The 26,627-nt window shown below is 41.0% G+C and overlaps 1 protein-coding gene across 2 annotated transcripts in view; it reads left to right on the forward strand.

The window, feature by feature from the left end:
* The window catches only part of MAD1L1 (mitotic arrest deficient 1 like 1), a 1,208,181-nt gene that overhangs the window by 123,906 nt on the left and 1,057,648 nt on the right, over nucleotides 1-26,627 (forward strand). For both annotated transcript variants that reach the window (XM_082260829.1, XM_082260830.1), the window contains exon 10: nucleotides 20,649-20,735. In XM_082260829.1, coding sequence (XP_082116955.1) covers nucleotides 20,649-20,735 — 87 coding nt within the window. The remainder of the gene's footprint in view (nucleotides 1-20,648; nucleotides 20,736-26,627) is intronic.

Here is a 26,627-nt window from a genome sequence, read left to right on the forward strand (position 1 = left end):
TACAGTTCTCACTGCGATCTGCGAGCCCATCTGGGGATGGCATTAACTTTGTATTGACCCCCCCCCCCCCCCCCCCCAGCGGTTCTCAGATGGCAATGGCAGTGTGAACTGCCATGGATTCAGGTGCAATGCAGGGACCTGCACTTGATTTGCATGTCTTCCAGAATCGCACCAATGTGAACCAGCCCTTAATGCAGTGTTTAGTGGAAGTGTTACTGCAAATAGAAAGTGTGCATTATATTCTGTCATTTGTTCGGTTTAAAATTACACTAAAATTATGATTCTTGTTCAAAGCATTGCCATGTTATTTAATATTTTTAAAATAATGCATTTTTTTCCTTTAAAATTTTTAGCTTGGGATATATGTAAATTATGTTTGAAAAAATATAGAAAAGTTTGTAAAATGGAATTAAAAAGGAGCTAATTATATTTTGTCTAGAGCAGTGTTTACAAACACTCATTCAGGCTGATTTTTCGATAGCTGCAACTTTTGGCTTTTCTGAGGATATAGTGATTCCGGCTGTGATCAATGAAAGCTGACCATCACTGAATACTGGGAGGCGGAGTCCCAGCAGCAGGGCAGAGACACTGGACGATCTACACATGTGCTTAGTACAGTCATGACGTTTTTTGGGTGTGTCTAGTACTGTACACCCAAAGTTTGCAAACAGTTAAACATGTAAGTAAGGAAGTTGACAGAAATGATGTCACTTCCGTCTGATATGCAATTTCTATTGTATCCTTTCCTGAATTATGCAAATTTGCTAGAGTTCTGCTAGTGAATATGATAATAAAAATTCAAAAAAAGCAGTGTTCCTAATTTTATTTCTTTAGAAATAAATAAATGTACATACACTTTCAAAATGAGTATTACAGAATTGCAATAGAAGAGCAAAGATAAAACAGCAGAAAATCTGTCCTTTTAGGTTCTGTATCTTGGCTGGGCTCTGAGAGAGCGAGCGTAAAACGCTTGAGATACTGCTTTAATAATACACAAAACTCCACTTATACTAAGAAAATAACACATTGAAAGCCAACCTCCTTAAGAATCCATCTTCTTCATATCCACATTTTTCATATAATCCTGTCGTGCTTGCTTATATCCTCTACTAGCAGATAGCGCCATCATACTGCAGGCAAGTTTTCTGACACAGGTCAACACTAGGTTTGAGCCTGCCCTTTGATCTCCAGATGATGGGTAGCAGGCAGAGTTTCTCTTCATCAGCATTGCAGGATATCTCAAAGGCTTTGATGGAAATCCTCTTCCAGGAACTGTAAAAAATAAATTCAGTCTGGGGCAGATATAACTGCCATAAAACACCACAAGATGCTATTTGTGAAATCTTCTCCTGGAGATGGGATCTTTAATTTATCACCCCCTGTGATATCCACTGGTTGTAAGGTATATTCAAAACAGATGGCTCATTGATAGCCAAAAGAATCTTAGAGCCATTCCCAGAAGATATACCGATATCAAATCCGTGTTTCACACCAGTGCCGATATATCAAAATGTTGTGCAGTCCAACACACTCTTCTGAATCTGAATGTTTCCTAAACCATTTTTACAGAGGATGAGCATGGAAGAAGCAAATGTTGGCAGTTGCTACCACCTTCCTAAAATATTGCAGTAGCCTGTCTCTGGAGCCAAATAACTCTGCATGCCAACTTTCCTGCAAGTAGGAGCTGTTGCATGCCATACACTACATGTCACAGTGCAATTTGGGCAGTGCTCAGTAGGCTGCCTTTTGTGCTATGCTGGAGGATCTGTGTAGTTGCCACTGGCTACTCCTTTTTTAAATTTAGAAGTGATCTAGCCTTTCTGTGTACTGATTAACCACTTCTGGACCAGACGGTTTCCCCCTCTTAATGACCAGGCCATTTTTTTTGTGATTTGGCACAGCGTTACCTTTAACTGACAATTGCACGATCGTGCAACGCTGTACCCAAACAATAATTGATGTTATTTTTTCCCTCAACTTCCCCCAGAACTTTCTTTTGGTGGTATATGATCACCTGTGCGTTTTTATTTATTTTGTGTCTTATTTTTGGCGGTATAAACAAAAAAAAGGCGTCAATTCTGGCAAAAAAAAAAAAAAAATATATATATATATATATATATATATATATATATATATTCTGCTATATAACATTCCCAATAGAAAACATTTAAAAATCTAATTTTGTCATTTTTATTTATTTTTTTTACTTGTAATGGAGGCGACATTTTGCGGCGGACACCAAACTGACATTTTTGACACTTTGGGGGGGGGGGGGGGGTGGACCAGTGACATTACTACAGTAAATCGGTGCACGGTTACAGTACTAATGACAATGGCAGGGAAGATGTTAACACCAGGGGCGATCAAAGGGTTAAATGTGTCCCCAGGGGTGCTTTCGAACTGTCTGCAGGATGGACTTGTGGAATGAACACAGGGATAGACCGCCGTTCTGTCTCCACGGGGAGAGATCGCAGGTGCCAGGTGGCAATCCTCCAGCTTCCCCCTGTAGTGAATGGGCCCGCTTGCGGTCCTGCAAAGCGACGTTTAGTTATGTCGTTTCGAGGGACAGAGCCGACGCGTCGTAGTATATGTACTGCTGGTGGTCGGCAAGTGGTTAAATATCTTCTTTCTTTGGAGGGAAAAATTGCAGTGCTGTGCATTAGTTGTTTTGGATTTTATTTATTTTTTTAAACTCCCCTAAAGGCCCGTACACACTTGACGGAAATCGGACGAAATATCCTCCAATTTTTCTCTCTTGCTCAGCGTTCATAACCGTTTTTAGTAGACAGTGCATAAATGTTCTCGAAATTTCTCGTCCGATTTTTTTTTTTTTTTTTTTGTGGGACATTTTTTCCTAGACTTCCGGGTCGTTAGCAACCTCAGATCATGCGTGGTCTTTCATATCCAATTTTTCACGGACATACTGAATACACATTAAACAAAAATTGGTCGTCTGGGGACGGACGATAAACATTTTGGTGTTTTGTCCCTCCGTTTTTTTTTTCGTTGAAAATGTCAGCATCGGCTGCTGAAAGTTGTGTACACACTAGGTGAAAATCGTACGATTTTACCTCAGACGGGAATTTTCGGCAGATTTTCTACTAGTGTGTACCCCACTTAAGGCAGGGCTTGGCAAATTTGCTTTGAATCTAGGAACCAGCTAAAAAAGTTTAACAAAGCTTTATTTAGCCATTCTGGCGTGCGGGGAGATATGTAAGGTGTATCGCAATTGAGGTTTTCAAAATGTTTACTTTTTTTTTTTTTTTCATCACATATGTGACAGTCTCCTATGTGGTGATATTTGTGGTGACAGGTTCTCTTTAATGAGACATCCAGCGTCTAAAAGACCCTGAATATTTCTCCTGTGCTCATCTGAATGTAATGCAAAGCAGATCACACTGCATTACATTTTCTTGGCCTTCATGGCCAGGGAAACTGACAATGGGGGCCCAAAAGTGACATCATACATGTCCTTTATGGATCAGCAACAAGGAGAGGAGACTCTCCTCTATCCGTGACACCTGCAATGCCGGTCCCTGGCTTACAGATGGGCAAGCAGAAGCCGGGATGCATAGCCAGGGGCACGCGGGGTGTGTGGAATAACCGATTTGTCCTCAGGACGCTCGCCAGGTAGCTTTTGGTAGCGATGCTCCATGCTTCTCCAGTCCAATCACAGATCACCCTGAGAGCAGAGCGCTGACAGCCCACTATATCCCGCACTGCCTGACTGACAGAGCCACCCACATCTGCACAGAGTCCGCCCCTGACATCTGATTCTCTCCCCTGGACAGGGGACACACCCAAACTTGTCCAATCAGCTACACAGCTCGGCACAGCGCACTCCCCAGGAGATGGAAGGCCCAGTACCTTTAGGATGGGGGTCGACTTCAAGACCTGCTCAGCTTGGAGCATGCAAGCTGGTGTCGGCAGTGAATGGACGGACAAAATCCCAGGCGCTAGGATGCAATTTCTGGTTGCAATGGCGACCTGACGCCTGGGATTTGTCAAGCCATGCCCTTAGGGTAGTTGCTGTACCATGGCTTCTTTCTGTGACCAAGGTCTCACACCCCTTACAGTTACACATGATGCCTTGGTTTTTGGCACTTTTTTTGTCGCAGTACATAAACATCATGGATAAACACAAGGGGCAGTGTGCTGCTTTTCATATTTTAGGACAAGCCATGCACTGTTAGGATTACCTAATGTTCTCACTGTTTCTTGGAGTAGTTTGAGCGATGCAAGTATTATTGGAAGGTTATTAAATTTTACATCACAAATTTTTGGTGCGCCCTGGTCTAGAAGTAGTGCACAGTTTTGTATAATAGGGCTGATGAAATCACTAAACACAATCAGTTAACAGTTTTTCTCCTTTTGGCATCTAGTGAGTGAGAAGCTATTTTGAATTCACGCACCTTGCGCTCTGAGTTGGTATGTGATGATCATTTGTTATAAGCTCTGTCCCTGCCACTGGATCCTGTACATATTCTGCTGTTTCAGTGCGGCACCTACACACCAACCTGCACCTTCAGGGATCCTTAAACTGCCTCTGCCTGCCAATATGGTCAGAAATGGACAGGCAGCCCTCAAAATGACAGGGAAAAAAGTTGGCAGTGTATGCCAGAGAACAGGGTTAGGATGGCAGCAGCTTTTCATCACATGGTGCCCAGCGTTTAGGTGCAGGGAAACAGTCTAGGAACGGCGTTCCCTTGCATTCCACTAAATAATTTATTATTTAGGTGTACAACGGCATTTGGTGCCCAAAAAGGGATTTACTGAGCAATATACGGTATTTAAATTAATGTTTTTGTGCCAAAGTGTAGCTTTAACATGAAAGTGTTGTTATGAAGGAGGGGAAAGGATGACTTTTTAAACAAAGTGTTCTTCCTCTCTGATCTAGTGTGGAAAAAAATTCCAACTGTGATTTGGGTATTTCTTTTGTCAGTAGTTGCAGCTAACAAAGACCAATATACTGCATTTAACTTGTAGGGCTGTAAAGTGCTACACAGTGTTCTAAAAAAAAAAAAAAAAAAACTAGGGTGGAAATCTTTCTATAAGGTTTAATAAAGTTAGTGGAATTGGTGTTTGGACATCCCGTTGATGAGTGTTAGGAGACCAATTTTTATTTGTTCTTAAGGACGTAAAGTATAGCAGTTAATAAATTGGTGAACTGGGTATTATTGCTGGAGGTGAAAGCACACTGTATGAGAATGCACTGTAAAGAAACGCGCACAGGGGACACCTTCCCATCTGCTAGCCTTGGTTCGTCTGTACCAAGTACAGCACAAGAAATTATTGCTCCGAGTCAGAAGGGAGAAATTTGTCAGCAGAGCAGTCATTTTGTTGCTTTTGTAATCTAACAACGCCATGCATTATTTTTTTTATTTTTTCCACGACCCAGATGGCCAAAATAGAGAATGTCATTCATACCAACCTGCTGTTCTAAAAACTTCAAATCCAACTAACATACTGCTTTTTACATTTCTTGTATGTTTGACCTGGCTTGTACCAGAATTGATATTAGTAATAATCGGACTTGGTGAATGGTTAACTAGAAAACTTTAAATATTTTCTTAAAGTACTGTAAATCTAAAGCTTAAATTTTTTTTTTTTTTTTTTTTACAACTTTTGGCTGGAGTAAGAAATTCCCAAATCCTTATTGGGTTTTTATTGCTTCCTTAAACATGTACAACATGCCATTGCTGTGTGAAACTAAGAATAATGACCTAGAATTAAGCAAACGTGTACACAGCCTATTGGGTTAGGGTCTGCACCCCAAAACTCAATCACGTGTGTGTGTGTGTGTGTATATATAATATATATATATATATATATATGTGTGTGTGTGTGTGTGTGTATATATATATATATATATATATATATATATATATATATATATATATATATACACGGCCCCCTTGAACTTTTCAAACTTTTGCCACATTTCAGGCTTCAAACATAAAGATATAAAACTGTCATTTTTTGTGAAGAATCAACAAGTGGGACATAATCATGAAGTGGAACGAAATTTATTGGATATTTCAAACTTTAACAAATAAACGGAAAAATTGGGCGTGCAAAATTATTCAACCCCTTTACTTTCAGTGCAGCAAACTCTCTCCAGTGAGGATCTCTGAATAATCCAATGTTGACCTAAATGACTAATGATGATAAATAGAATCCACATGTGTGTAATCAAGTCTCTGTATAAATGCACCTGCACTGTGATAGTCTCAGAGGTCAGTTTAAAGCGCAGAGAGCATCATGAAGAACAAGGAACATACCAGGCAGGTCCGAGATACTGTTGTGGAGAAGTTTAAAGCCGGATTTGGATACAAAAAGATTTCTCAAGCTTTAAACATCCCAAGGAGCACTGTGCAAGCGATAATATTGAAATGGAAGGAGTATCAGACCACTGCAAATCTACGAAGACCTAGCTGTCCCGCTAAACTTTCAGCTCATACAAGGAGAAGACTGATCAGAGATGCAGCCAAGAGGCCCATGATCACTCTGGATGAAGTGCAGAGATCTACAGCTGAGGTGGGAGACTCTGTCCATAGGACAACAATCAGTCGTATACTGCACAAATCTGGCCTTTATGGAAGAGTGGCAAGAAGAAAGCCATTTCTTAAAGATATCCATAAAAAGTGTTGGTTAAAGTTTGCCACAAGCCACCTGGGAGACACACCAAACATGTGGAAGAAGGTGCTCTGGTCAGATGAAACCAAAATCGAACTTTTCGGCAACAATGCAAAACGTTATGTTTGGCATAAAAGAAACACAGCTCATCACCCTGAACACACCATCCCCACTGTCAAACATGGTGGTGGCAGCATCATGGTTTGGGCCTGCTTTTCTTCATCAGGGACAGGGAAAGTGGTTAAAATCGATGGGAAGGTGGATGGAGCCAAACACAGGACCATTCTGGAAGAAAACCCGATGGAGTCTGCAAAAGACCTGAGACTGGGACGGAGATTTGTCTTCCAACAAGACAAATATCCAAAACATAAAGCAAAATCTACAATGGAATGGTTCACAAATAAACATATCCAGGTGTTAGAATGGCCAAGTCAGTCCAGACCTGAATCCAATCGAGAATCTGTGGAAAGAACTGAAAACTGCTGTTCACAAATGCTCTCCATCCAACCTCACTGAGCTTGAGCTGTTATGCAAGGAGGAATGGGCAAAAATTTCAGTCTCTCGATGTGCAAAACTGATAGAGACATACCCCAAGCAACTTACAGCTGTAATCGCAGCAAAAGGTGGCGCTACAAAGTATTAATTTAAGGGGGCTGAATAATTTTGCATGCCCAATTTTTCAGTTTTTTATTTGTTAAAGTTTGAAATATCCAATAAATTTAGCTTCACTTTGATTGTGTCCCACTTGTTGATTCTTCACAAAAAATTATTTTTATTTTTATTACTTTAATTTTTTGTTTTTTACAATTGTGTTTTTTTTATATAATTTGCAGTATTACTCTTTATTTTGTTTTTTTGAAATAGAACCTTTTAATATATATTTTTTTTTTTTTACAATTTTTTTCAGGAGCCCGTTGGGGGGGCTTCGGTGTGAAATCAGGGGTTTAAACAGACCCTTGATGTCTCACTTTTGAGACCGAGAAAGGGACTGAGGCTAGAGATTCCCCAGTTCCTTTCTCTGCAACCTCAGCTGCACTGGACAGTGAATGCATGTGAAGTGCTCTGTGCTGAGCAGATTCCTGTTCATTCACAAACTGAAGCACAGTTTATTATGCTTTAGTTTATGCTTATTTATAAATGCTTTAGTTATAAATGGACACAGTAAGTGATCAGGTGCCCATCACTCACTGTGTTCATTTAAAAAACGAAGGTGTTGGTAAATGGCATATTTACTGGACTCTTTCCCCGCTCTCCTTCCTGAAACATACCCCAACAGTAGCCAGGGGCATGGGAGGGCCTGGGCTGCAGGGGGAATCGACACCGCATGGGGTGATCAGGGTGTGCCCAAGCACACCCCCTGCACACACCTATGAAATTAAGGACCCTGGAAATGGAAGACCCTGCATACTTCCAGGTCAGTGAAAGTGCAATTACAACAGCACTTTGACCAGGCAGTACTCATTTCTCAAGCAGAGGTCTGCAATAGCAGCCTTAATATTACTTATTATGGCTCTCCTTTAAAGGACCAATAGTGAGGCCTATGAGGAGTTAAAGCGTATCTATGGTCAAAATGTAAAATCATATATTAATTTCCACATTGAATTTCAATTATTTCCAATGTACTCCTAATAATCTGACATTCTTGAAGTTTGATAACTTCCCGACGCATTTTCTTGAATTATGTGATATGTATTCAAAATGCCCTGTGGGTAGGCGCTGCGGTGTCAAATTAAAGTGGTTGTAAACCTCTAATATACCCAGTGAAGTGAAAAACTTCAGGTGATACACAGAGGTGAAACAAATCTTCCTACATACATTTTACTTGTTTATCTGCAGCCATCTATTTTCTACATTCCTTCAAAAGTGCAGATTTGTGATAAAATCCTTCTGCATCTGTGAGGAGCAGAGAGGAGGGGGGGGGGGAGCTGCAGTTACACTGTGTGGGAGCTGATAGGAGGAAAGGAACACACCCCCTCCACACATTGCACAGGTACTAAGGAAGGATACAGAGCTGTGTTGTGCATAGACAAGCCGTGTGCTGAGCTCTCCTCCCTCATCACAAATTTATTGTGTTGGGAACGTTTCTTAGAAGTGACTTATGCTAATAACCGAGGAACAAAGCACCAGATAGACAAGTAAACACTACAGATCTATGTGCTCTGTGCACATTTCTTGACTGAGGTATACAACCACTTTAACAGAGCCTGCATTCTGAACAGCAAAGGTGCGGAGAACCGGAATCTCAGGAGGTCTAGTTAGTATAGATATCTCTGCCTGCAGGCAGCAAGGTACCTTTGGATATGTAGTCCTTAAAATTATAAATGGACAGGAGAGCAGAAGCTGCAAGCATGCAGGGACTCCAGGAAGTTGTGCACAGAGATGAACAGCAGACAACCAGCACTCCCAACATAAAAGGAGGTTTTTTTCTTTTGGCCTATATTGGATTGTCAAAAATAAATATTGTTTCTATTGCTATTACAATGCTGATTTTTTATATATATATATATATATATATATATATATATATTATAAAAAATGTGTGCTGTGACCATTGTTTTCCTTAAAAGGGCAAAGCCAAGCTCATCCTTTTTAGGAAAAGTTGAAATTTTGCTTATTTAAGTTGTCTATCTAAGAACCTACTGGTAATTTTGACTTGTGGTTTTTACTGAAGGTGATCTCTGCTTATACAGTGTTTCATTATATGATCATTTTATCTACTTGCCGCCCAGTAGTTCAAAATGTTACTATGGTGACATTGTACTGGGAGGATGGCTGGTGATCAGGGACATAGCTGGCTGTTTTGGTGACATTGTGTGCCAGTGCAGCAAGCCAGTGTGTCTGATCACTAGCCACACCAGTAAAGTGTCATAATAGTGCAGCATTCCACGGTGTCTAGATTGCTAGCTGTCCCAATGTACTCTCACCATACCAGTACAGCCAGAATCTGTGTCCCTGATCGCTCCCAAACCAGTACAGTGTCACCAGACCAGTACACCAAGAAACAGTGTTCCTAATCGCTGCCACACCAGACAGCAGCCCCAGACCAGTGTTGGCCAGCAACCGTGTTCCTGATCACCAACCATACTAGTCCCAGTCTATTCCGATCAGTGTAAGTCCGCAACAGTGTTCCTGATTATTGCCACATGAGTCCCAGTGTCACCAGATCTGTGTAGGCCAGTAACTGTGTCTCTGATCATTGCCATACTAGTCTCAGTGTAAACTAGCAACGTTGTTCTGTTCTCTGCCACACCTGTCCTAGTGTCACCAAGCTAATGAAAGCCAGCAGAAGTGGTCCTGATCCCTGACACACCAGTGCAAGTGCAGCCAGCAACAGTGTTTCTGATTGCTAACCACACCAGTGTCACTAAAGCCAGTACAGCTATCAATAGTGTCTCTGATTTCTGCCTCACACCAAGAGCAAGACGATCTCCGGTGTCAGACAGCGTAACTATTATGTATTTGTGCTACTCTGTCCCAAAGGCATGTAATTAATGGGCAACTCTACCAAATGTGTAGCACAGTCCTGACTTCTGTGTAACAATGCCAACATTTATTCAAGTTTGAGGCACAGATTTGGTGCATTCTATGGGGGGTTCTATACCAGAGGCTTATCAGTTTATAGCTTAATTCCTGAGTAATGCTGACCATACAGAGTTTTTTTTTTTTTTTTTTTTTTTTATATATTGTTGGTTGTTTTTTTTATAAGAAGATACAATGTCAGGACATAATCCCCAATGAACATTGAAAAATTTTCATGCATGCAGTATCCCCATACAGGAAAAGTGGCAATGTCATTTGGTGTGTGATTTTAACTATGTCCATGCTGTGTGTGAGAAACATCATCTTAAATTGCCCATTTCTGTAAAGCAAAAAAAAAAAAAATTTCTTACCACATTTTCTAAAAATGTATGGCAAAAAATTAAATATTGCTCAGGTTTACTCTAAGGTGGGGAAGGTAGTCCATGTAGGTCATATTTTATCAAACATGAACTTTGTACAGTATTGCTTAAATCTATTTCTCATTTGATTTGTTTTAACTTAAACTTTCCTAGTAATTTATCTGCCAGGGAAGAGTTCATCTTGGGTATCCTTGAGTTATTAGTGCAATTTACACACAAATTGTTCATTATGTCGCCAATCAATGGATTTCCAATTTGAATCTTGATGTTTATATGAGCTGCTATCAAATCACCATTGATAGTGACTTAATTGGGTTATTTTCTTCCACAAGTAAATCAAATGCTGTTTGTTGATTTAAAAAAAAAAAAAATGGTATATAAATTATATTTATATATTTTTTTCATTCTTTATTTAACAACTTCACTAATAAACCCAAGTCTGTCAGCATTACATAAGTGAAGTTAGAAAATTAAAGTGTGATAGTGTAAAACACAGAAATGTAGAAGTGCACATTTGTAAATTTTATATATATAATATATATATTTGTGTGACATTGTTCTGTTAGTGGGTCGCAGTACTTAATCCTACGTGACAATCACTAATATTTTACTGGATGAAATTACCACATAAATAAGCGTTCAATTGAATATTTTTTCCATGCAAGGAGGAATACCCAGGGAGGAGAGAGAAGAAAGGGAGGTTTGTTTGGCCTGCTAATAAATCATGATCAGGACTGGGGAGGAAGGAGGTTGATGGTAGGTGCAGCTTAAAGTCATTTTGGTGGCTATGAGAGTATTGATGGGTAGAAGAGAAGGGAATAAGAAAAAAGAGAGGGAAAAAAAAGTAGGGGTGGGGGGATTGGGGCTTGGGAAAATTGTGATTGCCACATGTCACGGACATTTTACATTCTGTAAAAATGCTGTCGAAAATTGGCTCTGCACTCAGTAAAACAAAGTCATGGTATGTTGTTCTGTCTTGTCTTTTAACAATGGAAATTTGATTTTCCATACCCATGATATCCTATCAACTTGGCCTATAACCTAGCAAATTATTGGCTTAAATTTGGTGGATTAAGCCTAGTACACACTAGTAGTTTTTTTTTTTTTTTTTCATTCAACCCAGCAGGGCTGAACCAAAAAAACTGACCGCTCAGGAGGAGCCACTGTACTATATATCCGCCGTTAGTACAGCAATCTCCCCTGCTGTTCTATTGTGTTATGACAGGGGGACGGCCCACACCCGGCAAAACACTGCAGTCAGTGCTCGATTGGTAGCCAATCAACAAACCTTTTTAGAATATGTCCCTTCGACAGAAGCAGTGTGTTGGACCGATTACAGTACACACGGGCCGAATGTTGGCCGGTTTCTATTTTACTGACCAATTCCGCTCAACATTTTGCTAATGTGTACTATGCTTAAAGAGGAAGTAAAGCCTGGAATTATTTTTTTTGGTTGCCTGCAAAGTAAATGAATAATGTGCTAGTATGCAAAGCATACTAGCAGATTTTGTGACAATTACCTGAAAACTAAGCCTGCGTCGTCCCTGCTGGAGACCGCATCCATCTTCGCCCGTCTTCCTTCCGGGTCTGCGGACTCCGGCTGTGCTACTGGCCGGAGCCACATGCGCCACTGGTCACGGCACATATCTCTTAAATAACGGCACGGATGGTCGTTCCTTCAGAGTGCATGCGCCAATGAGGTTATCGGCTGCATGCAATGTAAATATCTCCTAAACGGTGCATGTTTAGGAGATATCTACAGTACTTGTATGTAAGCCTTGTTATAGGCTTGCCTATAGGTACAAACATTATAGGGGGGTATACAACCACTTTAAAGATATTTCCAGTTACGGTACTTGGAATGCATGCCTTAGGGGCATTTAATAAATCAGAAATTTCCTGTACTTTTTACCGGACAACGCCATTATGTGCCAAAAGATTTCTGCTGGATTTGTGGATAGAAATATGATGGTAAGCTGTGTAGTGATTCATTTGTAACCTGTTACCAAAATGGGCGGAGCATAGTGTAGTCCCAGAAAATGTGCAGTGATCCTGTATATGTATTTTAGCCCCAGCATTTGTCACTTTGCTGTGGGAAAATTTGGGCTTTTACAGAGGGGGTCTTTTACCAATGAATTAGAAGTTTTTGTATTTTCTTGATATTTATTACAAATAGATGCTTTGCAGGTAAAAAAAATGTATTATTTTTTATTGGAAAGGTAATCTATAAGTCTCTTCCCTATTTGTGGAGTAAGGATGGGTCTTACTGGGAGTTTGTGATCCTCTGTAAATGCATTAATTGCCTCCAGAAAATGGGAAGATAGTTGAAGCAGAAGGGTTTTAAAAAGAAAAAAAAAAAAAATCATATAGTGAAGCTGTTTGGGCACGAGGCCTTGCCATGTCAAGTATTGGAGAATACACAAAGTAGTTCATCCTCAGTAAGGGGTGAGGATATGGTTTTTCTTCATTCATGAAGCTAGGCAGGGCTGCCAGTTCTAGAAAGCAATAGCAGCGTGTTTATTCTTGCATTGCTCATTGGTTGAGGGAGGTTTTTAATTGTATTAATCTGAGTAAATTGAGTGAAAAGCATCTGCAATATCCAATGCATAGCCTGAGCCATGGTATAGTGGAAATAGTGGTGATGTAGGTCTGCAATTTTAAGTCTAGAATGGCATTTGCCAATGACTGCATTTATTTTCATATTCAGAAAAGAGTATATCGATTTCTCATCAAGATGTATTTAGCTTTGTGTGGAGCAAAAAGTGTGTGTTATATTTTTGTTTTAATTCTGTTGCGGTCTGCTAACGTGTGAAGGGAGACAGTGTGAGGGTCAGGTTAAAATTGCCTAAAATAGGGGTTCATTCAGTGAAATCCTCAAATTTTCTCCAGGAGATTACTGTATTTTTATTTTTTTATTCGGAATGGGGCAGTAGATATTGTATCTTATTTATACAAATCTCCTAACATTGAGTAAGGCAGTTTTGTCATAAAAGTTCACGTGAATTACTAGGCCACATGTTAAGATTTCCAAAAGACATTATCAAAAAAAAAATATATATATATATTTTATAATATCTGTTTTGGATCAGACCAATCGTCTGGTTGATCCCCTTTCTGATTTGGCCTATATAATCTGGCATGTTCAGGTAAGTGATACTTCCTTTATTGCTACTGGATACGTGGGGTTATATAGGCGAGTGGCTAGTGTCGTGGGTTAAGTGCGTCATAAGTATAGCGTTATCTGATTGCTTGTAGCTTCTGATTGGTCATGTCCATGTAAGGTAAACTTCCTCAAGGATCTAGGTGTCCTCATCTTGGGTATAGTCCTGGCCTGGATGGAGGCGCCATCTTAGTTACACGAGCTTCACTCAATAGGAGGGGAGCTGCTAGCGGCCATTTTGAGTAAGGAATAAAAAAGCATGTTTACATGTACAAATAGTACAAAAATAGACATAGAAAAATAGACATTTTACCTAATCCATCACAGATATAGATATATATACATATACACTTGTGCTCATGAGTTTACACACCCTGGCAGAATTTATGGTTTCTTGGCCTTTTTTCCTTTATATTAATGATAACACAAAAACCTTTCTTTCACTCATGATTAGTGTTTGGCTGAAGCCATTTATTATCAATCAACTGTGTTTACTCTTTTTAAAGCATAATGACAACAGAAACTACCCAAATGACCCTGATCAAAAGTTTACATACCCCAGTTCTTAATACAGTGTATTGCTCCCTTTAACATCAATGACAGCTTGAAGTCTTTTGGGGTATTTGTGGATGAGGCTCTTTATCCTCTCAGATGGTAAAGCTGCCCATTCTTCCTGGCAAAAAGCTCTCCCCAGAGTGGCTCAATGATATTGAGGTCAGGCGACTGAGATGGCCACTCCAGAATCTTCACTTTATTCTGCTTTAGCCATTAACCGGTGGACTTAGCCTTGTGTTTAGGATCATTGTCATATTGGAATGTCCAAGTATGTCCCACGCACAGCTTCTCGGCTAATGAATGCAAATTTTCCTCCAGTATTTTTTGATAACTTACTGTATTCATCTTGCCATCAATTCTTACCAAATTTCCTGTGCCTTTTGTAGCTCGCACATCCCCAAAACATCAGCGATCCACCTCCGTGTTTCACAGTAGGAATGGTGTACCTTTCATCATTGGCCTTGTTGACTCCTCTCCAAATGTAGCGTTTATGGTTGTGGCCAAAAAGCTCAATTTTGGTCTCATCACTCCAAATGACTTTGTGCCAGAAGGTTTGAGGGTTGTCTCTGTGCTGTTTGGTGTATTGTAAGTGGGATACTTTTGTGGCTTTTAGGTAGTAATGGCTTTCTTCTGGCGACTCGACCATGCAGCCCATCTTTTTTCAAGCGCCTCCTTATTGTGCATCTTGAAAAAGCCAACTCACACATCTTCAGAGAGTCCTGTATTTCACCTGAAGTTATTTGTGGGGGGTTTTTTTGTATACCAAACAATTTTCCTGCCAGTTGTGGCTGAAAGTTTAGTTGGTCTACCTGACCGTGGTTTGGTTTCAACAGAACTCCTCATTTTCCACTTCTTGATTAGAGTTTGAACACTGCTGATTGGCATTCTTAATTCCTTGGATATCTTTATATATCCCTTTCCTGTTTATACAGTTCAACTGCCTTTTCCTTCAGATCCTTTGACAATTCTTTTGCTTTCCCCATGACTCAGAATCCAGAAACGTCAGTGCAGCACTGGTTGAAAGATGCAAGGGTCTGTCAGGAGTCCAGAAACTCACTGATCTTTTATACATACACACACACACTAATTACAAGCAAACAGATCTCAGGTGAGGATGGTTACCTTTTAATAGCCATTCAAACCCCTTTGTGTCAACTTGTGTGCATGTTATCAGGCCAAAATCACCAGGGTGTGTAAACTTTTGATCAGGGTCATTTGGGTAGTTTCTGTTATTATGGTTTAAAAAGAGTAAACACGGTTGATTGATAATAAATGGCTTCAGCCAAACACTAACCATGAGTGAAAGAAAAAGTTTTTGTGTTATCATTCATATTCCTGGAAAAATGGCTAAGAAATCATAAAAATTCTGCCAGGGTATGTAAACTTATGAGCACAACTGTATACCCTGTTTGAGAGCTCCATAATGTAACTCAAAGCACATGCACAAGATCACATAATAACTTGCCTATCAGGAGAGTTTTTGAGAGATGTATATTTAAGAAAGCCTTGCATTTAGAGGATAATTTAACTAACTGCTGTTCTGAACTACTGGGGAGGAGGCAGAGCGTTCATATGTAATGACTGAGCAAATATGTACTTATTAAAAAATCTAACTGTAGAAACATGTTTTTTAAAACATTAGCCGCATACTTGGGAGTGAGCTGTCCTTTTCATATAGACAATATACCTAAAGACATTAGGCCTTGTGTCAACCGGCTTCAATGGGCAAATACAGCATGCATTTGACATTAGTTTAAGATGCTTCAGAAATGTATGCAGGTGCAGTTGACCTGCATATGACTTGCATTTCCTATAGACTTGCACAGAGAGAGAAACTACTTTCAAACAAAAGCCTGTTGTTGGTCCTTACTGTCATTTTTAGTATTGATTTACATTTTTTTATTCTACCTTTTTTTTTTTTCTTTTAGTAAAGGTCTGCGCAGTTCTTATAACAGAGGCCCTAATTTGTTTGCTTCCGTCTCTAGATATTAGGCAGTAGTTTTTTTGTTGTCTTTTGTGATAAAAAAAAAAAAAACCTCTAAATGTTTTATTTTTTCGCAGACAGATGGAGCTTTATGTATTTTTCAGTCTCGAGTGGATTATGTTAGATGTGTGTTTCATTGATTTCATCATCTTGCATATGGCGTAAACAAATATGGTCTTTTTCAGTGAAAAAAGTTTGTTTTGCAGTTTTATTTAGTATTAACACCTCTTTTCCTGGCATTTTGTAACTGGAACAAAATTTAACAGAATAGGCAATGTTCTCAAAATGATTATTATTTTTCCCTCTGTTATCATTGATAAGGAACAAAATAGACCTTCGCCATGATTAAGGCAAGCCATACATGATTTATTTTCTTTCGTTCAACCAGCGGTGGATGGATGGATTCCCTCCCACTGAGCTTTTGTATTCTAACAGCTAGAAAGCTTCCCTGCTATCAGAATATACTTATCATCCCCACTGGCTGTAGCCAGTGGCACAGACCGGCTGAAAAATGTCCAACAAATTCAAAACAGAGACTAAAGCCCCGTACACACGTACCGATTGTCGGCCGACCGCTCGGCCATCTTTTGTCCCCGGGCTGTCGTGTCCGCTGAAAAGTGCAAAAGACTGCACACAAATTTTGTCCGCCCACTGCAGAAGTGATGTCATGTGATGGTTAACTTTCCCTGTGTTTTTTCTTTTCTGAGCATGCCCAGTCTTGCAAATCTGCTGTCTGTCGGCCGAATTCTGTACTGACTGGCGAACAATCGGCCGTTCTGGTGTCGACATACAAAAATTTTAATGCTTGCACGACGGATTCTGTTCGGCCGAAAGTGCGCTGTCGGAAGCATCATACTAACAAGCCGAAAATCGGCCGATCGGACGTCGGCCGAATCTTTTCGGCCGACAATCTGCACGTGTGTACGGGCCTTAACTTCTGTGCAATGATGCAACAGGTAGCATACACCCCCCCTGCAGCTGCTGTTACTTTTAAAATTGGTGTGGCTGTGCAGAGCTCCACCCACACAGCCGCATCATTAATTTACAGGGATCTGTGAATGAATAAACTACAAGTCACAAAGGATTTATGTGGTTCCGCGCTTAGGATAGGGGGTATATATTTGGAAAATATGACACCACACCTGGCTGCTGCCCACTTCAAAAAATGCAACCCTGAAAGGGGGGCATTTGAATGAATAAGAAAAAGGAGGAGAAGTGGTTGGCGCTGCCTGGTGGGGTATTGGGAATACAATTTATGGTTGCTAGCCTCCTGAATTAAGTTATGTATAAAAATTCTATGTACTGTGATTTAGGGTGTATAAAACAACATGGACAAAAATAGTAAAACTGGGTCAATCTATGCGTAGAATCAATAGTGTTCCATGTGTAAATCAAAACATCAAAAAATCTTAAAAAATATAAAAATTAGATCAGCATATACATACAATGTGTGCAATCGGTGGGTATAAAGTGCAAAAAAGGGTGCAATAGTGAATATCAGGAGTGGAATGATAATAAATTAGTTAAAATATCCAATCATAAATAAGCAACCATATCATCACAATCAATAAATATAACCATAAAGATTCTAATAAATATAAGTGCAAAAAAAGTGCATATATATAGCTGCCAAAAAAATACGTGCAAAAGTGCAAAAAAGTGAAAACGATCAAAAAGATCTTTCTGCTATACAGCTGTGCAAAAGAGACGGCAGCACAGAAAATTGAAGTGCCCTTATAAATTATGAAACAAATAGATCACAACACGTGTGCAATCTCGGTGATTTGGCAGATCCAGAGAAGTCCTAAATTTGTGTAGTCCATATATAGTGATTATGGTGCTCTTTTCTCTATGCCCAGAGTGTGGTGAATGGGCAGAAGGAAGAAGTGTTCCCCTGAGCCTGGGGTCCTGCGCTTACCAGATTCCCTTACCCCTACAGGGGTAAACGGCGGGTCGATAATAAGGGATCGCTCCCATACACTGGCAATCAGGATGTCCCCAGACCTTGATCTCTCTCCTTTAATAGTGTTCAGGTGTCAGCTCAGTAGGTATAATGAACTCCAATTCAGTACCCGGGTATGTAGAAGAAAAGGGAAGGAGCCTCCGATAGTGTAATATCATTTTTAAAAAGACACTTTATTGTTAAAAAAGGACATGTACTCACATAAAAGTGTAACCTATCGTGTGCCCGTCTGGCATAGGAACCGCAACCTCCTCACTTGCGGTGCACGCTAGGGGATAGCGTGCGCGTCAACCGCCGGATGTGCGTTCCAGGCCTCGGGTTCGGAAAACGGAAATGACGTGGTCACGCTCTCGACCGGTTTCGTCTCACTGACGTCATCTGCTCCAGATGACGTCAGTGAGACGAAACCGGTCGAGAGCGTGACCACGTCATTTCCGTTTTCCGAACCCGAGGCCTGGAACGCACATCCGGCGGTTGACGCGCACGCTATCCCCTAGCGTGCACCGCAAGTGAGGAGTTTTGCGGTTCCTATGCCAGACGGGCACACGATAGGTTACACTTTTATGTGAGTACATGTCCTTTTTTAACAATAAAGTGTCTTTTTAAAAACGATATTACACTATCGGAGGCTCCTTCCCTTTTCTGATTGCCAGTGTATGGGAGCGATCCCTTATTATCGACCCGCCGTTTACCCCTGTAGGGGTAAGGGAATCTGGTAAGCGCAGGACCCCAGGCTCAGGGGAACACTTCTTCCTTCTGGGCATAGAGAAAAGAGCACCATACTCACTATATATGGACTACACAATTTAGGACTTCTCTGGATCTGCCAAATCACCGAGATTGCACATGTGTTGTGATCTATTTGCTTCATAATTTATAAGGACACTTCAATTTTCTGTGCTGCCGTCTCTTTTGCACAGCTGTATAGCAGAAAGATCTTTTTGATCGTTTTCACTTTTTTGCACTTTTGCACGTATTTTTTTGGCAGCTATATATATGCACTTTTTTTGCACTTATATTTATTAGAATCTTTATGGTTATATTTATTGATTGTGATGATATGGTTGCTTATTTATGATTGGATATTTTAACTAATTTATTATCATTCCACTCCTGATATTCACTATTGCACCCTTTTTTGCACTTTATACCCACCGATTGCACACATTGTATGTATATGCTGATCTAATTTTTATAATTTTTAAGATTTTTTGATGTTTTGATTTACACATGGAACACTATTGATTCTACGCATAGATTGACCCAGTTTTACTATTTTTGTCCATGTTGTTTTATACACCCTAAATCACAGTACATAGAATTTTTATACATAACTTAATTCAGGAGGCTAGCAACCATAAATTGTATTCCCAATACCCCACCAGGCAGCGCCAACCACTTCTCCTCCTTTTTCTTAAACTACAAGTCACGTCTGTCACTGCGACAGGCAGCTTGTAGTTCTCAATGGACTACGAATATGCAGATCGGCATGCTCGTCCATTCACACTTCCAGCTTTCTAACTAAAAGCTGATTTAGGCTGGCCATACATGGGTCAAATTTCAAAAGAATTTATTTTCGAAAATCAGAAATTTTGTGCGTTTTGTGATCCTATGATGCCACCCATGATTTTAAAATGATGCCACCGTTGATTTTGAAATTCGACCAACCATGCCTTCAATTTAAACTCCTATTGCTACAGAACATTTTCGTGCCTTGGAATCTTCTTTTCTTTCCGGGAATTTTCTTTTCTTGCACTCATGCGCATTTCTTTTTCGATTATATTTTTTGCATGATTCTCCCATCATTGATTAGAAAATTGTTTGTTTTTCAAAAGATTCCCAACATGTCAGATAACTCAAATTCGATGACTGCACGAAAATAGGCCATTGCTGCGGCCCACTAATGGTGTGAAATTTGAACCAAATTTGACCCATGTATGGCTAGCCCTATACTTCCACCAACTTTCTAACTGAATGTTAAAGGGAAAGCATGCAGGAGCCTGACATTGCACCAACTATCCAATGTGAAAAACATTATAAATACACATTTTTTTACCTGCAAAATACCCGCTTATACTTGCCTCACACTCAATCCAGGGTTGTGCCTGTCTGTAGTGGCTCTCATGGGCTTTGCTGAGGGGCAGCAGGAGCCATTGACTCCTGCTGCTGTCAGTCAAATCATGTGATGGGGGCGGGACCAAGCCATGTCTGTCTCTCTATGGACAGCCCGGCTCAAGATCAAGCCCGCAGGTGTGCCACGATAAGAAGTGGCTTCCTATGCTGGGACAGGGAAAAGAGGAGGTGTCAGGGACTCTAGCGAGAAACCCCCAAAAAGATTGGTGTCACTCTGTCCAATTTTATTGCACAGAGAAGGGAAGTATATCATGTTTATTTTAAAAAAATTTACTTTGCAATCACTATAATATAGATGTATTATTCTTCTCTCCTCAGGACTCCAGATGATCTCTCCAAACAGATCCTTGCCATACAGCGGCGCGAGATTACATTGAAAGAAGAGAATTTGACTATTACAAACAGGTATAATGGAAATGGATTTTATTTCTTTGTTGTTCTACGTTTACTTGTAAATGTTTTTGCATGTTCCTGTTTCCTCTTTAAATTCCTATTCATAGTTATGTCTTTCAAACAGTACATGGAGCCGTCTGCTGTTTTAAAGCAGTTTCTTTACTTGAAAGGCTTTCTTCAAATAATGCCATTCATCTTTCCACAGGGGATTTCCACCTTTCTTTTTGAATTGCTTTTTATTTTATCATAAATACAGGCTTTATTCTCACAGTACATCTTTTATTGTAATGCAGTTTTTAAGCCTTTAGAGAGGGAAAGTTGTTCTAAGAATCAAACTTTAAAACCCTGTAGTTCACCAAACCAGCTACTCACTGACAGTGCCTCTAAAACTATGAATGGACAGTAATTTCTATTGTGCCCTGCAGACTTTTGATTGGTTCAGAATAGACGTGCAGTTTAGTGTATTTTTGCCATGGTGTCACATAAGCTTCTTTTTATATAAACCCTTAGTTGCCAAATGATTTAAAATGTATACTGTTGTGCAGACCTGCAAATGGAGATCAGTGCGTGGCAAACACTGCTGTTTGTTTCACAATCACTGGTGATCACTCAGAACAAAAAAAAAAGCCAGGCCATTCAAAATAAAAGGCCAGGGCTGCATTGATGATTAGATCTCTGCCTCTGAGTGATTGGACTTTCTATGGACATTCATCTGGTTGGCATTATGTAGATGTCAGTGCCTTGCTGATGAGATCACTTGCAGCTAAAGATGAAAAACGTGGCAGGTCGGTTTTCATTTTAGAGATATGTTTGGAGAATGTCCGAGATCATCTCCACTGACAAGTGTTTAAAGCTGATCTCCAGACTGTTATAGAAGTCACAAGTTATTGCAGCTCTGTATTAATACAGGATTAGATGTTTCTTTTAATGCAACCAGTGAAAGGACCTGAGTTCGTATTAGTTTCTTGCAGTCAGACTGGCCAAACAAGCAGCAAATCAAAGAACATGCTGATGGGAAGAGAGAGCGGAGTGAAAGAATGGCAAGCCCTCTGGTTTCCTGCCTATACTTTCACTCTCTAGTCACAGGCTGGAAGGAGTCATGACCTGAAAGTGTTAGGCAATGGCGAATGAGAAAAATTAGGTGTGCTGTCCTACCAGACAGGGCTTTGCTGTCCTACCAGACAGGGCTTTGCTGTATAGCAGACCTATGTAAATCTCAGGACCAGATGTACAGCAATTTAGATAAAACATCTCCCATATAAGTATTTCATCTGCACTTGTTTGCCTGGAGTTCAGCTTTTTTGAAAAATTATTTTTATTGATTTTTGCAACAAGAAAAATACAAACAATGACAGTCACCAGTCCCTAACACGGCGGGACGGTATAACAACCCTCCCAACCCTCGCAGCTTAACCAACAGAACAGAGTAGAGTAGTGGGGCCCGGGGGTGGCTGGAGCAGCACACCCTGTCCAGACCGCCCCTCCAGCCCCAGAGGTGCAGGATACAAAAAGCGTATTTGACAACTGAATCAGAACACAAAATCAGAAGTTAAAAGTAAGAGACATACCCTGACTGAAAGAAAAGAACTAGTGAAAGAGCGGGCCAAAATAGACAACCATGGTGCAGACGTTACCTAAACATAATTATCCCACCGTCTCAGTAGATTCCACCCAAGCCTTCCACACCTTTTCAAATCTGGAGTTCAGCTTTAAATCTCTGTTTAGCAGAAATATTTTATTACCAGTGTATCCCTAGATTAGTCTTTTGCAGCAGATATTTGTTAGAATGAACAGTTATGTAGGTAGACAGGGCTAGATTGACTAAATCAAGTGCCCTGAGAATTTGGTGCAGCTGTATGTGATAGTCAGCTTCTAATTTCAGCTTGTTCAATTAAGCTTTGGCAATAAAACCTAAACACTGATTGGTTTCTATGCAGAGTTGCAGCAGAATTTGCACACTCCAGTTTTAGTAAATAACCCCCAGTGTACCCTGTGTTCGTTTATTTGTAACATTGTTCATTCATGACTGAAGTTTTAGCCCTCGTTCACACTGAATGCGGGTTTGAAATCGTGCAAGTTCAGCTGAACTCACATGATTTCAAACCCGCATTTCAGTGCGAGTTCAGGGGCGATTCGACTGACATCTTTGCGGGTTCATGCACAGATGTCTATTGAAATTGCCCTTTAAGTCACCAAAAGTAGTGCAGGAACTACTTTGGCAAATCATCGCAGTGCCGCAAAGTCGGCATTGCACTGATTGGGCCAGTGCAGCTCCTGGCAATAGGCTGCGATTTGGCATGCAATTTGACATGTCAAATCGCGCCGATGTAAAAAAAGGCTTAATAGAATAATTGAATTTGATTACATGAAAATTTTGCATTTAAAAAAAGCTAGTGCACTTTTATGAAAAGTATACTTAATCGCACCCCAAACCCCCTTATCACATCCGTGAATCCCCACAGCCCACAATCCTCTCCAGGACAACCCTGGCTTATTTCGGGCCTCAACTTACATCGGTCTGTCCGCTCTGCTAGCCTCGTTTCCACAGTAAGGAAGGGTTCAATAGGACTGTCTGTTGGAATTGGATATATCCTCTTTAAAGGAAGACCAGGCTTTCTGTATAGTGTGGACTAAGAGTTGTTGTTGATGGGGGAGATGGGTGTAAAGTTAAACACAGGTAAAGGCAGAATTGTTACATTTACACCAGCATGGGGTGTATCTGCATTCCAGAGCTGTGCAATATTGTGCAACTTGTTTGCATAAAATCACACCTCTGGATGGCCCTGTATGTCTGCTGTGTGGGGACGTGAATGAAGTGTCACTTTTTACATGTTTTATAAAGTTAAAAAGAAAACCGGGAGCTGTGTGATGCAATAGAATGTGCATCACACTTCCCCCTGTCACACAGGTCTGCAACTGTGACCTACATAAAAATTGGATGTCACATTTTCTGGTGAGTTTGAAATCCCACAGGTGGAAGCATCGCATGTGGACTAAAAACAGGGTGGATTTATTATTAAGAAGTTTGATTATTTCCTGTGGAAATTGTATGGAAATCTGAATGGTTATTTTTCAATAAGGATTTTATTTCTCTAATGTAAGGAGTAGAACCGTTGTATATATCACAAACATCAGAATAAATGTGTGCATCCATGTATTCTTGATTCTGTGATATAGGTTTTTCATCTAATAATTGGTAGGGGGTGTTCGCAGTTTCATTTTTATTTTATTTCATACCAAGTTATTGTAATGCTGCCTATTGTTTGTTTATGACTTTTGACGTAGCTGAGACCAGAGATGTATAGTAACTAAGTAGAACTACTTCACTACTGTTCAATACTTCTACTCCGATATTTTTTTTTTTTGTGCTACATAGTTACTCGTTACAATTATAAAAATTACCACTGCCAGAACAGTAGATGGCAGGTTTCATGAAGCTCAAAACATGTGTATTAGCGCATACGAAAATAAATGCTACTGTATGTATAAATAAAAGCTGCATTTGAAATAATAAAAAACAATATGATGTTCAAACTTTTGACTTCTTTTTTTAATAACTACATAACACAGTACTTGTACTTTTACTTTCAGTACTTGAGTAGCAATTTTTTTTTCAAAACTACTGGTACTTTTACATTCAGTACTGGAGTAGCAAAATTAAAAAAAAACTACTTGCAATACTTAAGTACAAGAAATGTTGAATACTTTAGTACTTCTACTCAAGTCACTTTTTGATCGAGCACTTCCACTTCTACTCAAGTCACTTTTTGATCGAGCACTTGTACTTTTACTCAAGTATGGGTTTCAAGTACTTTATACATCTCTGGCTGAGACTAAGCCTCTGAAAATAGAAGCCAATGTTGTTTTTCTTTTTTTTTTTTGGGTTAAAGGATAACTTTACCTTTTAATAAAAAATGCACATTTCTTTTTTTGTTCATTGATGGACACAGCTTCTGATATCCATAACCATTGGGTTATACTGCCCCCTACAGGAGTAGGACACTAGGCAAAAAATAATTCTGGCTGCAGCAATGGGCAGTCCCAGGGGGTATACTCCCTCTTTATGCTATAGCCACTCAGTTTTTTTTCTGCCTTGTCAGGAGTAAGGACCTATTTCCTTGCTGGGATATTTGGTCCTGGGAAAATTTTTAAGATATTTTTTTTTCCGCATGGATTTTTTCCTGTGAGATCTACAATCAACTGCCGGACTGGGCGACGGGCTGCATAATCTAGATCCAGTGGTCACCCCAGTCTGGCCAGCATGCGCTCGCAGAACTTAGCTGTGCGCTAGGTCAGCCATGACCTAGCCCCACTAGACGGGGGCTGGCCTGCAAGTTAAACACTTCACGAGGTCGCATACGACTGGGTCACAGCCTGAGTGGCAGCGTTCCTCCTGGCCGACAGGCCCCCCGTTTTGATGGAGAGGGGTTCTGTCTGGAGTGGTGCCCGCCTGGTTCCTGGTATGGTAAGTAGCTGTCCCCCCCTCTCTCCCTGGAGGTTTTTGGGGTGGAAGTGGGCCCCTCCTTGGGATGGTCGGACCCCCATGCTCCCTTCCTTCCCGCAGGCAACCCCCCAGCCGCTAAGTCCCTCATCCTGCCCCCCATCTTCTACGCTGGGGCTATTTGGGTGGTCTGTCCACTTTCCTGGGATGGTTGGCAGGGCACTAACTGGTGATGAGGGCTTGGGGGGGGGGGTGGGGGAGGGGTCTGCTGCCAGTGACGGGGCGATCAACTGTGCAGAAGCGGGGGTTGTACCTTTTGAGGGCCCCTGCCAGGGCCCCCCCCCATCCTTCCTGGATCTGTTCTTGAGACCAGGTCTCCCTCCTGGGTCCCTCTAAGCTTCGTGGTGCTACCATTTTGTTGTAGCCTGTGTGTTTCTATACACGGCAGCCAATGTTTGTCTAGTCCAGCAGCCATTTTCTTGTGGTTTGCCATTGGAATTAGCAGCGGACATGACAGTGGAGCCCTGTGGGTGACGATTTCATTGGTGGGAGCCCCTCCTCATCCCCTGATGCTGACTCCTGGATGATTTTACTTCCTGATCGCCGTATGTGTAGTGCAGATTCGCCTGGTGACTGCAGGTGCCTGTTTCTTTGGATGGTGAGTCTGGTTGGGTCCTCTCCCTCTGTGCTGAGGATCGTTTGGTGCTTTGTGCCTGGTGACCGGGTGGTGCTGCCAGCGCAGTTCTCCCGTAGCAGTGTTTTGCACTTTCTGCGGGGTCCCCCTGGTGACTCATGGAGTCTTTGGAGCACATTTCCCCACCTGATCCCCTCTCTGATGGCGGTCCTGGAGTTCCTTGTGTCCCAGGCAGAGGTGGCTTTTGGGCTAGCAAATAGTGCTCCCTGCCTTCACCTAACTCATCTGTCTCATTAGATCCTGAATTTGGTTCGGCCGTCGCGGACGTGGGTCACCCTGCTGGGTCTGCAACCACGTGTCCGGTATACTCTGATAGTAAAGAAAGAAAACAAGGGCGCCAAGTCACAAGGATGAGTAATCAACAATGACAACTTTATTATAGCAACTTACATGTAGGTAATCCAGGATCAGCCTGTATGGTATCGGTGGAAGATCCCTGCATTGAAGCCAGATGGTGTGTGTGGGCTGTGAGGTCTAAATGGTGGTCCTATACTCAGGTAAACACACAGTCCGAGCACTAGATTGTAACCTACAGATAGCAAAGGCTCCCTGGATGGGCAGCCTCGCTAGTGCCCGCTGGTGTCCGGGACCGGATATGACCGAAGACCGGAAATGGAAGTGGCCGGAGATGACACAATGGTGACCTGTCGGTTCCTCTACGGAGTCCGACAGGGATCAGAAAGGCTGGGCAAAACCTGGAGGGTGGGCTGCGGCGTAGTTTCGGAGGTCCACCTCCTTCATCAGGCAGGCCCGCCCCTCCACCAACAGT

The sequence above is a fragment of the Pelophylax lessonae genome, assembly GCF_965119305.1.
Source record: "Pelophylax lessonae genome assembly, chromosome: 6".
Lineage (NCBI taxonomy): Eukaryota > Metazoa > Chordata > Amphibia > Anura > Ranidae > Pelophylax > Pelophylax lessonae.